We start from the raw sequence: 18,927 nt of genomic DNA on the forward strand, positions 1-18,927 counted from the left end.
CCAGGAATCTGGTGTATGCACTGGTGTGTGGGTGCCCAAAACTATATGTGGGGTACACAACACAGGAGCTTAGGCGCCGGGTGCAACAGCATTTGTCTAGCATTAACACTGCTAAAAGGGATCGGGAGAAGGGAAAACAGCTTACATCAGTGGCAGGACATTTCCTGCAGATACATGGTGGTTCTGCGGTGAGCTTGAAGGTCATGGGGCTGGAGGGGGTGAAAGCGGATATCCGGGGTGGTAACACTGTGTTGGACCTACTTAGGAGAGAGTCCAAGTGGATTTACAATCTTGATAGTCGGGCTCCCATAGGGATCAATGAGGAATTGCTGTTTACCGGCTTTTATAAGCAAGTTTAGTCCCGGGAATACAGCTTTGGGACTGGTTAAGCTGATGTCACCAGCTCTGGTGGGGATGTATTTACCCAATAAGATGCATTATGCTGCTGGTCTGGCCTGATCACTAACACCCCGTATATGGACCGGTTCACCCCATATGGGCCTTGTTTTTTTACTTGTGCCCGCTTTGGATTACCTTTATACCTACGTGCTTGCGTATATGTGTACAGTGTAACATCTACGAACTTCTTCCTTCCTTCTAGGGTTTGTTACTGCTTACAGGGGTAGTTGGAAGTTAATATACGAGATGTGAGATCTCTTGCAATTATGACCAGTATGCATGGTATGACTGTGGTACCAGACTGCCTGTGTAATAAATGTGACTCCACACTCTGTACACCTTGCATGGGCATGTATGTGCACCTTTTGCTTACATTTCTCTCAACGAAGAATAGTGCAGTTAACACGCATGCACACAAGGAATACTATTGCCATGTTCAAACTTGTATATAGGTTTCATGGTACCTCTTTGTAGTTTTTGCACTTGTATTTTCCTGCCAACTTATGTTTATGCACAAATTCCCATATTGATGTTTCTGATGAGCATTGAGTAATTGCCTTCATTTTACTTTGACCCCAGCTCCATTCTCTGGATCACCCAACTTTATTTGATAGGACCAGCTATTGTATGATTGCCGTGCCCATACTACTTTTTGGGGCACGCTTATTCCTTTTTCTCCCCCTGGATACCTATGAGTGACTGACTCGGTAGCAGGTTCTGCTTTACTTGGTAATGTATTAGATGGGGTGCCAGATTAAGGACATTGCACTTATGGGTCATACAAGTGAGCTTCTCTGGTCTAGTGTTTGACGTCCTTTTTTGGACAATATTACACATCTATCACAGACCAGTGGTGCGATTGGGGTATATTGGTCACATGTAGGATCGAATTAACATACTCTCTTTAGTCAGACCTCTTTAGTGGGCAGTACCGGATATTAGACAATCATATGTGTTGATGTTATTCTGCCCTAATCCTTTAATGTCTGCTATATGATTTATATGTTATTATGTGGATCCCTGTGACTGTTTTTTGGGGGGATGTGGATAGGTTGTTTTTGTTTTAATTGTTTTTAAATGTGTGCTTTTCCTTACTGTGCCTTTTGTGCGGGGTGAGGTGTTTTGGATAATAAAATTTGTTATATGCAGCTGATCCCACTGTGTGCATAGTCTTTCTCTCTTTTTTTGTTAGGTTCTTCTCGACAGATAGCCCTTCTAGCATCACCATTGATGAGCTGTACTTATTATCACGGTGTACTAGGAAAAATATGTCCTGTTCTATGGATAGGGTTTAACAAATTACAACCATCATAAATATAGTTAGATATGTGCAGATGACACTAGGTGAGTGAAAATTAAGGGAAGACATGGTATACTAAGTAAATCAGCTCAGAAATTAACATATAACTCCAGACTCAGTTCTCATTCAAAGAAATACATTCACCATTATGTGCTTATAAGGACTGAAACTCTAAAAGGGCAAGATGACTAATGTACTGTTCACTTGGCCTGGACCAGTCATCATAACATTTTTAGATACACAGTGTACAATAATAACTGGCATGTATTGCTCAATGAAAGTTTACAGGTAAGAGGTAATGGTGCAGAATTTTGTGAATGTAGTTAGAGCTCCCCCTCCTTGTGCACAATAAATATATTCATACTGATTCACTCTCATAACCCGTTGTAGACTTTTACATTATTGTCAGACTTCAGAAACCTATGACTCAGAAGGCTCTTATGTTCTATTCTGTCCTCGACGCAGAATGAAATGACCTTTCTAAATGTATAATTGTACAACACCAAAGTGAATACCTGCAAAAATAGCCTTATTTCTGTCCCGGATCATTTATAAAAGCTCACTTTGTGGTCTGATGGGCGGACCTGGACTGTCCTCAGAGCCTCCTGAAGTATAGATAATGTTTGACATAGGTGATTTCCCCTACATCATTGTATTTAGCAAAGCTTGCTCTGCTTATCACAGAATATCACATGGTCCTTACCCTTTGTTCAGGGCAGTAAATAAGCTCGCTTATGCATATGCACCAGACTTTGGCTGAAGAAAACAATATTTATTGCTAGATATGGATGACATATGGGATGTTATTTATGTAAATCAACACTAGGTAACATGATTATTTCCAAGGCAGTATTGTCTGAAAATAGTCCAGGTAACGCCATCAGACCACGTTGTGGGAATTTTCATGTGCCAAACAGAAACAAAAACTATTTTGTAGTTATCTAAGGTTACAGTGTTGGACTAATTAATGAAGCACTTCCATTAAACTTTTTAATGGCTAAACTTGTGTAAATGTACATGGGTAGTATAAGGCAAATTAATGTACTCGCCAATTGCCGTCTTCCACAGTTTCCAGCGTATCTCCATTCCTCTTCCTGGTCACTTGGCTTCTATTCCGACTTGCAGGCACATACTGAGCTCTCTGTGTGAACTGGAAGTCGCTTTTATACTATAGGTCTATGGTGTGTCACAAAAAAGCTCCATAGGCTTTCATTGCAAAGGAGACTTCCAGTTCACATAAAGACCCAGTATGAGCTGGCAATTCGAAAAAGGCGTCATTATAGAAAGGTAAGAGACAAAAAAGCGCAAATAGGGTCTTACCCCAGGATTGTTTCCAATCAATTATGAGAGAACTGCTCACCTGTGATACAAAGTAAAAGCGTGTAGTTGTCAGCTGCTGCGGATCCACAGGTCAGCGTTGCGACCTCTCAGAAGCGTTATAATAGATGAATGTGGATAAAATCCGCGCTGCTGCGACAAATGATGGATCCAGATATAGTTATAAGATGTTCGGGTGGTTTATTCAACGTGTTTCGAAGCTCATGGCTTCTTCTTCAGGAGGTTTCCACAGAAAGCCCTGAGCTTCAAAACGCGTTGAATAAACCACCCGAACATCTTATAACTATATCTGGATCCATCGTTTGTCGCAGCAGCGTGGATTTTATTCACATGCATCTATTATAACGGAAAAAGGCGTTATGTGAGCCAGAAGAGGACCAGAATGGCACTGGAAACTTGGGAAGACTTTAATCGATGAGTATATAAAAGCATCTACAGTACACTACACATACATTCACATAGGTTTAGACAATCAAAATTTTCACTAAACATTTAGTAAGTTCATTAAAGTAGGAAAACAGTTATGGGGAGCATTTAGAACAGGGAAAACTGACAACAGGTTCCTTGTATTGGTTTTGCCTTACCGAACACTTTTCTCGTGGTAATTTTGCACTCATTTTATACTTGGACTATATTATAGCTTATAAGTGCTTATTTTATTAATTTTTACCAGAATCAGGAGCCATGGCAATGGTGCTCTGTGAGTACTTTGCAACAAATTATTGATGTCTTGACGCAGAGGGCTAGAAGAGAATCCCACTGACCTGTAATAGGGAAGCTGCAGGCTAATAAACATGGGATCATTGGAAAGTATCAGTGAGTGTTTAACGAATGCAGTGGAGGGAGCGATAGCCTGCAAATATTCAGTACATAGGGCAAGATCTTAAAGAAACTATATAATGACTAGATGGTGGCCCGATTCTAACGTATCGGGTACTATTGAATATGTAGGTAGTATATAGCACAGGCTACGTACTAAATTGCAAAGTGATGTACTATATAACACAACCAACGTAGTATATAACAGAGCTACATAGTATGTAACACAGTGTACGTAGATGTTAAAGAAACTATAAAATGATGGAGGAAGCAGTGCACAGCTTGGTATTATTCATCTACTTAGGATCCATGGACACACTGTCTAGAGATATAAGAGTGCCAACGTAAACAAATTATGTGTTTCCGAAATATACTGTACCTGAGGTCATGGAACAAGTACTCATTAAAGTCTATGGTGTTATTCCCATGTGTGTGCTTTTTGGCGCACAAAATAACCACAGAGACACATCCATTTTTGATTGGAGTCATGAGTCAAAATCACCTGTACAGGTCTATGGGTCTATGAAAATCACAGACAGCACAAGGATAGCCTTAGTGTACAGTCCGTGTGCATCCCGTGAGTAGCTTTGCAATGAATAGCAGAGGCTTTGTAATGTATTTACCTATTTTTGATGCTTCAAAATCACTGATGAAACTCTGATGGTAAAAACTGAAACAGTAATGAAACTCCGATCCAATACACAGATAACAGTCGGACCGTTTCTTGCGTACCTGAAAAATCCCAGGTATCTCAATGTAACCTAAGAAATCTACGCACCCAATTAGCATGGAAGAAGAGCTAGTTTGACCTCCTTGCCAAATAGTTAACCATAACTTTTGTTATGAAGTTCAGCTGCATCTACACAAGTTAATAATTGGAAAACAGTACTCACACCTCCTCGCAGACTCCTGCGTGAGCTCCAGTCTGTAAATAGACAAGCGGTTTACTCCACCACACATGTTGCTTTTTTCTCCTTTGCACTCCATGTTACATTCCGATTCACTAACATTTAAGGCTTTAATTTTGTGACCACAGTAACATTCAGCACCAAATTCAAGGCCAGCATACATATAACCCCTGCAATAAAACAATGTACATATGTATAAACAATAGTGACGTATCATTGATTGAATGAATCAAGTTCTTCATACTATGGTCAATCTACTGTTTCCCTAGATTAATAAGTCATAGAATATTTGGGATTCCAGCTTTATACCAACCTCTGTCTCTCTTTATGAAGGCACATGACTAAGAATGAAGATGTTTGTGCAGGTCTTTAGAAATAAGACAATTACACAGAATGTGCTACAGTGAACATCCATCATCGTGATACAGTCTGAAATATGGAAATGGCAATTCTCGCTGGCCATGTATACGCTTCTATTTCTGTATACTTAATTCTCTCTTCTGGGTCAGATTTATGGTCCCTGATGCTTGCGGCCAATTCATTTATAGCTCATGTGTTTGTTACTATAGAGGAGATTCACTTGGGACAATTCCCTGAGCAATGATTGAAAGAAATCATTCTGCTCCTACACTGTATTTTAATCAGGTAGCCCGATGCATTGGGACCTAGAAATAGTGTCATTTTTCCTATGTCTAAATTGATCATTTGACAGATGCACATTATCATGAATGGAGGGAGTCTTATTCCTTAGGGTTTTTTATATTACTCGTATGTATATATAATAAAACACTGAGCACATAAACTACCATTCAGAGTATACTAATGCGAAATGTATGTCTATTTTACCTATGGAATGAAAGGAAAGTAGTTTATATTAGAAATAAAACACATCAATTAATGGTGAATGTCATACGTTTTTTTAAATATTAGTCTATTCATTTTGACATTATAGATGTTGATACTCTGCTTCTTGAGAATACCCAGCAGCGCTATCCTGGTAGACTTTCCTTTACCTGGGGCAAAATGTTCAGCTGAAGTTTTTTGCACTGTAAGAAAACTTGTTAGTGGTCCTTCTGGCCACATTACCTGGGGCACATGCCTCTGAAATTTTTAAAGGGGTTGGTCACTTCATCTTATCAAGTGTGTAGGGAATTTGATTTTGTGGATTTTAATTTTAAAGGGTGATTCAAAAATGATGGTGCAAAATTAAAACCTGGGTATTCATAACCGAGAGAACACAAATTTATTAACATGAAAAGACACACTATCTGTCCAAGCTTTATCTACACACTAAAAATGGTCAAAGTGATCTCCATGGGTACATGGTAGATGTCTAGGCGGTAGTCCAGCTCTGTCCAGACTTCTGCCAATATATCCTCAGATATGGACTCCACTGTTTCAGTGATGCATTGCCTCAGTGCATTCAGATCCTGAAACTGGGGGGGGGGGGGTCAGATACACAGTGTCCTTGATGTAACATCACAGAATGAAGTTCTGGCGATTGTGGAGGCCAACGCTACATTGGCGAATCGACCTGAGATAATTCAACTGAAACAGTGGAGTCCATATGCAATATATTCTGGTACGTGACTGGACTGTGGATGGATAGTGTTTCTTTCTTGTTAATAAATTTGTGCTATGTTCTCACAAACATGAATACCAAGGCTAGAATTGTGCACCATTCTTTTGTAATCACTCTGTATGTAAGCATAACGAACATAACAAATTTGTTTCCTGCATTTTTAGCACAGCCTTCCCCATAGAATACACAGCTCTACTGTCCATCTCCTCCTCCAATCAACACCTGAAAGCAAACCGACATAGAGGTACATCATTGTGGGGGTGACAATGAGGGAGTTCATGATGTCAGCTCTCTCCACATGTATCTGATGCCAGCTATAACTAATAAAGTAGCCAGTATATGTGTCTATCAGCAGCAGCCAGAGCTGAGCTCCAGTCTCTGCTATATAACATTTAAATGCTGCTGTCAATCTCGGCTTCATTGTTCGTGGATCCTGGCATAAATTTTCCCCTTAGCCATGTGATTTCAGACAACTGATGGGTTACCATAACTTCCAGGGGCCTGTTGAAGGCCCCCGTTGTTGCCATCTTGGTATTCCTGTGAAACTTAACTAAAGGCTGGGTCTCATAGGATATTGTGATTCTTATTATATACTGCAATACTATTATATTGACATAAGGTTCAAATCACCTAACTATAGCTAAAAAAAAGGGGAGGGGGGGTTTAAACATAAAATTAAAATCTCCCCCACGGAAAATAAAGAAACTAAATAAATAAATAAATTTGGTATTGCCTTGTCCATAAAAGTCTGATATATTAAATTATAAAATTAATTAACCAAACAATAGACTCCAAAAAAAGAAATGCCAGCATTTCAGTTTTTCAGTCACTACACCTCCCTAAAAAATGCATTAGAAAGCAATAGAAATATCCTATGTACAAAAATTGGCATCAATAAAAGGGTCAGCTTGCCATGCAAATAACAAATTTCAAACAGCTCAATCGATAGAAATATAAAAATTGTTATGGGTCTCAGAAAATGACAACACAAATCAATTTTTTTTTATTATAAAGTTCCCAAGTTTTTCACCTCTTAAAAAAATGAAGCAATCTTGTTACTGTTGTAACTGTACTTGCTGGAAAATCATGTTTTATCATTCAATGAATGCCATACAAATAAAACCTCCAAAATAATGGCAAAATTGCATTTTGTTCACCATTTCATCCAATTTGAATTTTCATGCCATTTTCCAGTACATTACATGATAAAATAATGATATAATTCTAAATTACAAGTCATTCCAATAAAAAACAAGCTCTCATATCGCTATATTGACTGAAAAATAAAAAAAGTTATGGCACTTGGAAGAAGTAGAGGAAAAAAGTGCAACGATGAAAATTTGCTGCAGAGGAAAGGAGTTAAAATTCTTTGCACATAGCAAAGGTGATTTTCAAAGGGAGGAGGCTAATAGACAGGTCTTATTGCATGACCCTCTATCAATTTTCATCTAGAGAACAGTAGAGCTGTGCAGTCTGTATGAAAGTCAGCACTAACACGTGCTGGAGAACCTGTCATACTTATACAGTAGTAAGTGCCACAAAATCATGTTCCCGCATTTGTCAAATAATGATAAAGTGGCCAGCCTCTTTAAAAAAAAAACCCTTTTTTAGCTTCCCAAAGAAATATGACTGGTTTGTTTGGTTGGTCCATTATTTTCTTCCTTATGGTGAGGCCTGTAACATGATTAATCACTAACCAGAAAATCTATCAATTCTGTCAGTCAGTCCATTAGAAACTGCACTCCAGGTACATATTAAGTTAGAAAAATGCTCAGTGTAACTCAAAAATATAACTTGCATCTTAGCCTACTACATGATGAAATCTGCATCAATCAAGCACTTGCTGGGCAACAAGTCAAACAGGGGAACAGTGACCTTTTTTGGTCTTTTTTTCCTTGCCCTCTTTTTTTTCCATCTCTGAACTGTATCTGTCCCACTTTATCTACTATGCTTTGCATAAATCATCACGTCTGCTCTCCTATGTGATTATATTGATTTTTGGCTTACAAATACTGATGTAAAATACTGACCAAATACTGATAGTGTGACGGCAGCCTTAAAGACCTCAAGTTTCTTCCATCCCCACTGTATGTAATTGGCATGTTATTTAAGAAAACTGTCTTCTCAGTCCAGAAAGGTAACTGTTTTTTAGACTGTTAACTCATGTTATTATTCTTACAATAGCTTAAACAATTGTCAGACCTTCTATTTTTTCAGTTAAGTAAATAAGGCAGCACACTGCAGCGCTAAAACATGCAAACTTAAAAACACGAAATTTGAACTGCATTACTGCACTAGAAATATGAAAAATGAGAGCTTTTAGCGCATAAAAATGGCCAATTTTATGTGTACCTGGTAGCCTCTTTACGGCATCTCTCTTATACCAGGTCCTACGCTTGCCTTACCTCGCTGAGAATAAACGTCTCCATCTGAATGGGTACATGTGAAACCTCTTCTTAGACTAAAATTCTCTCTCTCTGTGGAGGGGTATTGGACCTGCTGTAATTAAAACACCTGAAGCTAGGAGGCGGAATGCACGATCAGAAGGCTAGAGAATACATTTCAAAAACCTGACCTGCACATCCAAACATAGACTCAGTGTGAACAGGTGCTGAACCTAGAGTCGCCAACTCGTATATAGTTAAATAAATAAGGCAGCACACTGCAGCGCTAAAACATGCAAACTTAAAAACACGAAATTTGAACTGCATTACTGCACTAGAAATATGAAAAATGAGAGCTTTTAGCGCATAAAAATGGCCAATTTTATGTGTACCTGATAGCCTCTTTACGGCATCTCTCTTATACCAGGTCCTACGCTTTCCTTACCTCGCTGAGAATAAACGTCTCCATCTGAATGGGTGCATGTGAAACCTCTTCTTAGACTAAAATTCTCTCTCTCTGTGGAGGGGTATTGGACCTGCTGTAATTAAAACACCTGAAGCTAGGACCTGGTATAAGAGAGATGCCGTAAAGTGGCTACCAGGTACACATAAAATTGGCCATTTTTATGCGCTAAAAGCTCTCATTTTTCATATTTCAAGTGCAGTAATGCAGTTCAAATTTCGTGTTTTTAAGTTTGCATGTTTTAGCGCTGCAGTGTGCTGCCTTATTTACTTAACTATATACGAGTTGGCGACTCTAGGTTCAGCACCTGTTCACACTGAGTCTATGTTTGGATGTGCAGGTCAGGTTTTTGAAATGTCTTCTATTTTTTCAGTCTTGGTCAGGTTCAGATGTCTACTTTGATTGAGATTTTACTGTATTGCCATCTATATGCAAGCCATTTGATATCCATACGGTATCTATATAGGATCAGTTTTATACATCTGCAGTAGTGATGAGTGAGCATGCTCACCACTGCTTGATATTTGATCGAGCATGGGGGTGCTTGGGCAAGCTTGCTACTCGGACGAGTATCTCATGTTGCTCAAGAACATGCTCGAGTCCTTGCCCCACATCATTTGCAGCTCTTTTTCAGCCACTAAGCATAAGGGGATTGCCTGCATTCACGGTAATGCCGTAGTCATATTGGCTACTGGCATTTCTGTGATTTGCCTGCCGAATCACGTCATTGGGTATGTATAAGATCTGGTAACATGATGCTTGCAACACTGTACCTTGGAAACAGAGTAGGGAGAGTTGCTGGAAAAGGAAAATTTACATTAGAGGCATCTAGGCAGGGTTTATATTGCCTTTCAGTCATTGCTGCAGAAACCTATAAAAGCCCTTTTCATGGCTAAATCTATTATATTCAATGTAAATAGCACTGTTAGCTGTATTTAGTGTAGGGATAACTTTTGGAGAAGGGATAGTAATGCATTAGAGGCCTATAGTCAGGGTCCTAGCTGCAGAAACCTAAAACCACCAGTCCTGATCAGGGTTACATCTGCTCTATTCTATTACCTATTAATACTGCTCTTAGCACCGTTTAGTGTAGGGACAGTTGATGGAGAAGAGCTAGTTTTGCATTAGAGCCATCTAGGCAGGGGTTATTGCCTTTACTGCTGCAACCTTAAAACAAACCTCCTTATCACGTCTATATCTATTCTATTTTAGTCCCTATTAAAACCACTCTTCATTTTATTTAGTCTAGAGGTATCTAATGAAGGGATAGTAGTGCATTAGAGGCCTATAGCCAGGGTTTATAGCCTTACAGTCCTCGTTACAGAAACCTTAAACCAACAGTCCTTATCAGGGCTACATATATTCTATCATATCAATTCTACCTATTAATATTGTTCTCAGCTGCATTTATTGTAGGGATAGTTTCTGGAGAAGGGCATGTTTTGCATTAGTCATATAAGCAGGGTGTAAAGCCTTAGAGTCCTAGCTGCTGTAACCTAAAACCAAAACACCTTATCATTGTTACATCTATTATTCTTATTAAAATCGCTGTTATCTACATTCAGTTTAGGGATAGGTACAGGAGGAGGGATAGTTTTGGAGGAGGAGGAGGACAAGAAAAAGAAGAAATCATGAAGACTATACACATTTTTGGGTGATAATGGGTGCATGGGAATATGCAAAAAAAAACACAACATTTGATTTGGATTTATGTATTGCTGTTGTCATCCAGGTATTCTGCTATTGCACCATTTTGCTAAACCTCTCCGCCACAGGAAGGAGAGCTGGAAAGTTCTCCTTGTAGCATTGGTTGAGAAGAGTGAACAACCAGTAACTCATGTTGGCCAAAATGCATATAATGTAAGAATTGTGGAAAAGGCAGAGGACCATAAAGTCAGCCATATGTGCCAGACTCCCAACAGGTCCCCGCGAGAAGGACGACTCTTCATCTCTTCCTCCTCCCTCTCCTTTTCCTCTTTAGCCCATCCACAATGAACAGACCGGAATAATCTGGTGTAGGTAGTACCCTCTGTAGCATTGGAAACCATCTCCTGTGACTCCTCCTCCTCAGTCTCCTCCTCCTCATTTTCACCCTATCCATGCTGAAAAGATGAGAAGGAGGCAAACAAAATCCTATGTATCTGAAAATCATCACTGTGATAGCTGAAAAGGTATAACTGCAGATTGATACAATCTAAAAAAATTATGTTGCAAAAGATAGAAAAGCATCAACAATTGTTGCATAACAAGACATCAAACATAAATAATAAAAGTGTCTTGTCTGGAGAGAAAATAGTCTCCTTTTCCCTCTTGAGTCAGCACAACTCTGGTCTCTCTGGGTTGGGACACCAGAAGAAAAAGTCTGAGTTCTTCTAAACAATATTTCAACCTGTTTGGGATATCAGCTCTTGATCACCCATCCCCCCAATAGTCCTCTGGCAAGGACACAATCCATGAGCGGCAAAGTCCACAGCTGATTGAGCAAAGTCCATGGCAAAGGGTGTAGAACCCTCTCATGGCTCAAAGTCCCTAATCCAGCAAGGTAATAAACAACTGGAAGGGGCAAATCACATTCTGTGGCCAACAACAAGGAGTCCCTGATTCGAGGCCACTCAGGGTACAACTGGCACAACAAGGAGCTTCAGGCATCCAACACAAGAAATGCTTTTGGGCCTTTTATCCATTTGAAAAATAAAGTTTTAGTTGGATTGCCTATGGAGATGAGCCAAATCGGAGGCTCACATGCCTTAGTTACTGCTCCCTCCCTCCTTAAGTTGATTCCATGGTCAAGTTGAGCTCAGATAAGGGCAAGATGTCTGACTCACAGATACTCGCTGATAGTTTCTAACCACGCAACAGTTGACATCTTTAATGTAGCCCATGCCTTTCCTGCATCACTGAGATCTTCCGACGGAAAGACTTTATGCTGCCAACTTTACCATGGCACAGTGATCATGTGGTCCTCTCTCCAAATTCTTCGAGGGTCATCATCTGGCCCTTGCTCCAATATTTTTACTTGGTCATCATGTGGACTTTGCTTTCTGCTTTTCCAGGATGTGTATGATGCGTATATGTAAGAAAATTGTAGAAGTAGGCCTCAAACACATCCTGGAAAAATTATTAAGGAGGGCATCATACACATCCTGGAAAATAGATATACACACTCGGTGATAATTGTCTTTAAGCCCTTGCACTTAGTGCATGGGCTTTACCGGTGTAGGAGTTCCTTAAAAATGAGAAAAAGATGTTTTCTGAGTCCCTCCTCTACCTCCCTCCTTCTAATTTTTGGCAGACCTTGCAATTTGTGCATGGGCTTTATGAGTCTAGGCATCCCAGTACCTAACAATTTTAACAGAATGTGTATGGGGTCCTCCTTTATGTCTAATACAGGGTGTATTGGAGTCCTTCTTCCTTCTAATTTTTGGCAGTTCTTATAAAGGAAAAACAAAATATGTAACCCTGAAAATGACTTTTTTTTTAGGTTGCAAAAGCAGTACTTAGTGCATAGGCTTTACCAGTCTAGGAGTCCCAAACATTTTAGTGCTCGATCATCACTATTCCAGATTAAGAGCAGTTTCCTAAAATAAAAAAGCAATCTACAGTGCCTTGCGAAAGTATTCGGCTCCCTGGAACTTTTCAACCTTTTCCCACATATCATGCTTCAAACATAGAGATACCAAATGTACATTTTTGGTGAAGAATCAACAACAAGTGGAACACAATTGTGAAGTTGAACGAAATGTATTGGTTATTTTACATTTTTGTGGAAATTCAAAAACTGAAAAGTGGGGCATGCAATATTATTCGGCCCGTTTAACTTAATACTTTGTTGTGCCAGCTTTTGCTGCGATTACAGCTGCAAGTCACTTGGGGTATGTCTCTATCAGTTTTGTACATTAAGAGACTGAAATTCTTGCCCATTCTTCCTTGGCAAACAGCTCAAGCTCAGTGAGGACACAAAAGAGAATAGTAAAACCAAAAACACTCAGTTTGAAAAAATGTTGCAGTAATCCGCAAGTGCTAGTAAAAGATGTAAAAAACAGGGTATTTGGTTGATACGTTTTTTGCAAAAAATGTATACTAAGCTGCTCTACCAATCTTCACGGTATACCCTTATTCTCTTTTGTGTCTTCAGGTTTCTTGGTGGTGTGTGAACATAATCATACAGACTTGTTCACTGTGCAAGTAGCCCATGTGTTCCTGTTTCCATAATTGTTCTCTTGTGTCTACAAGACTGGGGAGTTCCACCACTCCTCTTGGGCTATCTGCACAAAAGCTGTTCTACCCTGTATGCACACATGGATTTTTCCTCTCTGAACCCTGTTCACACAGGTTATATACAGATGATCAGGTTTTTAAATACATCAGATAGGGATTGCATACATTAGTTAGGACTGCTCTGATAAGGGTATACCGTGAAGATTGGTAGAGCAGCGTAGTATACATTTTTTGCAAAAAACGTATCAACCAAATACCCTGTTTTTTACATCTTTTACTAGCACTTGCGGATTACTGCAACATTTTTTCAAACTGAGTGTTTTTGGTTTTACTATTCTCTTTTGTGTCTTCAGGTTTCTTGGTGGTGTGTGAACATGATCATACAGACTTGTTCACTGTGCAAGTAGCCCATGTGTTCCTGTTTCCATAATTGTTCTCTTGTGTCTACAAGACTGGGGAGTTCCACCACTCCTCTTGGGCTATCTGCACAAAAGCTGTTCTACCCTGTATGCACACATGGATTTTTCCTCTCTGAACCCTGTTCACACAGGTTATATACAGATGATCAGGTTTTTAAATACATCAGATAGGGATTGCATACATTAGTTAGGACTGCTCTGATAAGGGTATACCGTGAAGATTGGTAGAGCAGCTTAGTATACATTTTTTGCAAAAAACGTATCAACCAAATACCCTGTTTTTTACATCTTTTACTAGCACTTGCGGATTACTGCAACATTTTTTCAAACTGAGTGTTTTTGGTTTTACTATTCTCTTTTGTGTCTTCAGGTTTCTTGGTGGTGTGTGAACATGATCATACAGACTTGTTCACTGTGCAAGTAGCCCATGTGTTCCTGTTTCAAGCTCAGTGAGGTTGGATGGAGATAGTTTGTCAACAGCAGTTTTCAGCTCTTTCCACAGATTCTCGATAGGATTGAGGTCTGGACTTTGACTTGGCCATTCTAACACCTGGATACGTTTATTTGTGAACCATTCCATTGTAGATTTTGCTTTATGTTTGGGATCATTGTCTTGTTGGAAGACAAATCTCTGTCCTAGTCTCAGGTCTTTTGCAGACTCCAACAGGTTTTCTTCAAGAATGGTCCTGTACTTGGCTCCATCCATCTCCCCATCAATTTTAGCCATCTTCCCTGCCCCTGCTGAAGAAAAGCAGGTCCAAACCATGATGCTGCCACCACCATGTTTGACAGTGGGGATGGTGTGTTCAGGGTGATGAGCTATGTTGCCTTTACGCCAAACATGTCGTTTGGCATTGTTGCCAAAAAGTTTGATTTTGGTTTCATCTGACCAGAGCACCTTCTTCCACATGTTTGGTATGTCTGCCAGGTGGCTTGTTGCATACTTTAAATTACATTTTTTATGGATATCTTTGAGAAATGGTTTTCTTCTTGCCACTCTTCCATAAAGGCCAGATTTGTGCAGTGTACGACTGATTGTTGTCCTATGGACAGACTGTCCCACCTCAGCTGTAGATCTCTGCAGTTCATCCAGAGTGATCATGGGCCTCTTGGCTGCATCTCTGATCAGTCTTCTCCTTGTTTGAGATGAAAGTTTAGAGGGACGGCCGGGTCTTGGTAGATTTGCAGTGGTATGATACTCCTTCAATTTCAATATGATCCCTTGCACAGTGCTCCTTGGGATGTTTAAAGTTTTGGAAATCATTTTGTATCCAAATCCAGCTTTAAACTTCTCCACAACAGTATCACGGACCTGCCTGTTGTGTTCCTTGGTCTTCATGATGCACTCTGTGCTTCAAAGAGAACCCTGAGACTATCACAGAGCAGGTGCATTTATAAGGAGACTTTATTACACACAGGTGGATTATATTTACCATCATTAGGCATTTAGGAAAACATTGGATCATTCAGAGATCCACAATGAACTTCTGGAGTGAGTTTGCTGCACTGAAAGTAAAGGGGCCGACTAACATTGCACACCCCACTTTTCAGTTTTTGAATTTCCACAAAAATTTAAAATAACCAATAATTTTGTTCAACTTCACAATTGTGTTCCACTTGTTGATTCTTCACCAAAAATTTACATTTAGTGTCTTTATGTTTGAAGCATGCTATGTGGCAAAAGGTTGAAAAGTTCCAGGGGCGAAATATTCACGCAAGGCACTGTATTTGTAAAACTTGGATGTTAAGCGATGATCCATATAGGATCCTTTTTTTTGCACACCTAAACATTTTTATATGTGAATCTCATTCAAAATATGGAAAATCTGGTGCACGCTGTAATTTTTTTCAAGCAAACATTCAGTTTGCATGAAAAAACTGTCCCCTGAACACCCCCATGAGAAAACATTAATTCCTAGTGCTGACCATGTGCAGTCAGTTTTTTTTTCACAGTGTGAATATACTTTGATCCTTGTTTTTTAATGTAGTGCCTGGCTTTGATACTATTCATAGATGGTCATGGTCCTTTAATTGTACTGCAACATATTTCATGCAAATGATTGATTTGTAAACATGCCTAAGGCCAGGGTCACACTTGCAAGTGCAGCGCGAGTCTCTCGCATCAATACCCGGCACTGCCGCCGCCAATCGGGACTGGAGTGTGCGGCTGCATGTATTTCTACGCAGCTGAATGCTCCGGTCCCGAGTGTCGGCGTCAGTGCTGGGTATTGATGCGCGAGCTCTCGCTTTGCACTAGCAAGTGTGACCCCGGCCTAAGAAGGAGACCCTGTGCTCTTAAAGTTTACAATTATATTACTTCTAGATAGCCAATAAATGTATCACTTTGAGAATACTTTTGTCATTTTTGGCCATAAAATTATTTGATTTTTCGTGCTTCCACGCTACCATACATTTTTATTGTACATCATGATAATGGGAATTTTTGGGATGAAACTACCGGTAACCAATTTTGTAAAAGCTTGTGTGAACCTACTCTTGTTTGTACAATGTCTTGAACAATTGTCCTATTTAGGTCTTTTATTTTTTTCTGTCTTGGTCATGTCCAGTTTGTCTTCTATGGAATCAGTAGAGGATGCATTGGTAAAGAACGTAAATTGCCATGGAATACTGTAGTATTGGAATACAGAATAATGGGTAGATGTAGTAGAACGATGTGCTCAAGAATGCTGTGGACTTTTTGGAACTCAAGGTTATACAGTTGATATCCTAGTGTAATACACAGGCTGAAAAATGGGATAATACTATAATAGTAGTTTCCAATATTAACATTTTGTACGCCAGGCACACAAATATGTGTTTGGAAGCCGCAAATCTCTTGCAACAACACCTCACGATAACTACTCTATATACTGGGGGGAATTAGTGTAATTGGATTTCAACAATAATTAAGTGCATTCATTAAATCTATGACTGATGTTACCATATGGGAGTCAGAATGGCCAGTTGCTATGTTTACTATAACTACAAAGAAATTCCCCACGAGACCCTGACACAGCTGAGTTATCTGTATAAATGGACCAGTGTTTTCAAGGGACAGCTATATATTCATGTTCTAATGGGAAAAAACCTGTCTATTGACCTGCCAAGTTCTGCTGCTGTTTGCCAGTATCCTGTCAGAAATGGACCTATTATTGTTGAAACATTTTTATTACTTCTTTTTCAACACTTTAAGATACAGTATACAGTGTGTTCTCCGGTATTTGATTAAGGCTGATGGAGGATACTGCTAAGTATAAATGCTGAATAAATCTCACAGTTCAACATCGGGAATTAAATAAAAAAAAATAAGGATTTGGCAGGGGAAAAGAATTTGTTGATGTGCACAAACTAATAAAGCTCTATTCATTCAGCAATCGCCACCTTACCGTTCAGCACAGTTGTCCTGGCAACGGAACACTGTCATCTTTTTGTAGTCGAAAAAGGACACTCCACGGAGCGCTCTCTGCCGCGTGTCATCCATATAGCATCCAATATACTTTGCTGCAAGACAATAGAAGTGCAACATTTTACAGGCAGTCCGTAAGAGGGCCTCATGCAAAACATTTTTGGAAATTCTTTTTGGGGATTTTGATCTTAGCTTGCTTCGAAAAAATTTTTTTGATATTATTGCTTGAATTGTCTCGGTTCACTCATGCCACTTTACGACTGAAATTTCCAGCAGAGATATGAGAAGCAGTAACTATATAATAAGCTACTTGAACAAACAGCTTTAAAGAGGTTTCCCAACACTTCAGTACATTTTTATATATATATATATATATATATATATATATATATAAATGTTTGTAAAATAATAAACAGAGGCCTAGTCACCTTTCAGCACATTTGTGGCAAATCCAGAAGTGATGTCGGCTCTGTTCAGAAGTTACCAGGACCGCTGCAGCCTATGACTGACTGCAGTGGTCAATAGTGTGTCATTATATGTTTCTTTGATGGCACGCTCTTACTCTCTTAGTTACCTGTCCATTAGAGACAATTTCTTTACATTTTTCAGGTTCAAAAGTAATTGTAGAATTGCCTATCAAAGGGAATTTGTTAGCAGGCTGATCTAAAAGCAGCATGATGTAGGCACTGAGACCCTGAGTCCAGCGATGTGTTACTGGGCTGCTTGTTATCATTTTAATAAAATCACAGTTTTATATAATGCAGATCTTCCAGTTCTCTGAATGCACAGTTCTTTATAACCCACATCACTGATTGGCAGCTTTTTGCCTATGCACAGTAAGCTGCCAATCAGCGGTGAGGCGCAGTCATACAAATCTCATGATTATGCTTGTCTACATGTCAGCTGGCTAACTAGTTTTCTAATGATAATCTGTGTGGAAAAAAACTGTGATTTTATAATAACTACACTTAGTAGCCCAGTAACTGACACATCACTGGAATCGGGGTCTCTCTAAATTATGTTCTTCTCAGATTAGGTGGCAAAAATCTGGTGACAGATTCTCTCTAAGCTAATTCATGGATCAGTTTGACTTATTACCTCACTATTTATTGACAAATTAATAAGTTAGTGTGGAGTCGATTCTGAGTATTGAATTTGCATTTGGAAATTGGAAATTTAAAATCTGAACTCAAGAGGTGTCTGTGCAAGACATTCATTAATGGGATCTGTCATCAACTTTAGACCCCCCTACCTACCAGAATACAAGGCAATGTAGGTTGAAAATACAAGTTAATTGAAACCCTAAAGTATGCTCCATCATGGAGATATCGTGATCTAAGCATGCATGCTAATGAGGCTGAAAGGGAATTGTGATAGACCAGTACACAGCAAGTTTCTTCAACATCACCCACCACCTCTGCTGTCTTTGCTGCCTGGCCGGTGGAGAAGAGAGCGGTCAGGTACGGAGATAGGGATTGCACCAGGCAGTTAGCGGAGAAGAAGATTCATGATCACATCCAATGCACTTTCAGCCTCATTTGCAGATACCTTCATGTTATCATTTCTCTTGTATTTCACGGCTTTCACTGCTATCCATTATGCTCACGGGGACTAAAATGGACTACAGTTTCCCTTTAAAGAGGTTGTCCACTGTGCGGCCAACCCCTTCTCAATCGCCGAGTTCGCCCTTT

General features: G+C 39.5%; 1 protein-coding gene across 1 annotated transcript in view; it reads right to left on the bottom strand.

Annotated features, from left to right (window-relative positions):
- Positions 1 to 18,927, bottom strand: part of WSCD2 (WSC domain containing 2) — a 762,862-nt gene that overhangs the window by 260,842 nt on the left and 483,093 nt on the right. The window contains exons 4-5 of the mRNA XM_069754742.1: positions 17,217 to 17,331; positions 4,750 to 4,934 (exon numbers count right to left, since the gene is read on the bottom strand). Of these exons, the coding sequence (XP_069610843.1) occupies positions 4,750 to 4,934; positions 17,217 to 17,331 (300 nt within the window). The remainder of the gene's footprint in view (positions 1 to 4,749; positions 4,935 to 17,216; positions 17,332 to 18,927) is intronic.

This window comes from Ranitomeya imitator, chromosome 1, assembly GCF_032444005.1.
Source record: "Ranitomeya imitator isolate aRanImi1 chromosome 1, aRanImi1.pri, whole genome shotgun sequence".
Lineage (NCBI taxonomy): Eukaryota > Metazoa > Chordata > Amphibia > Anura > Dendrobatidae > Ranitomeya > Ranitomeya imitator.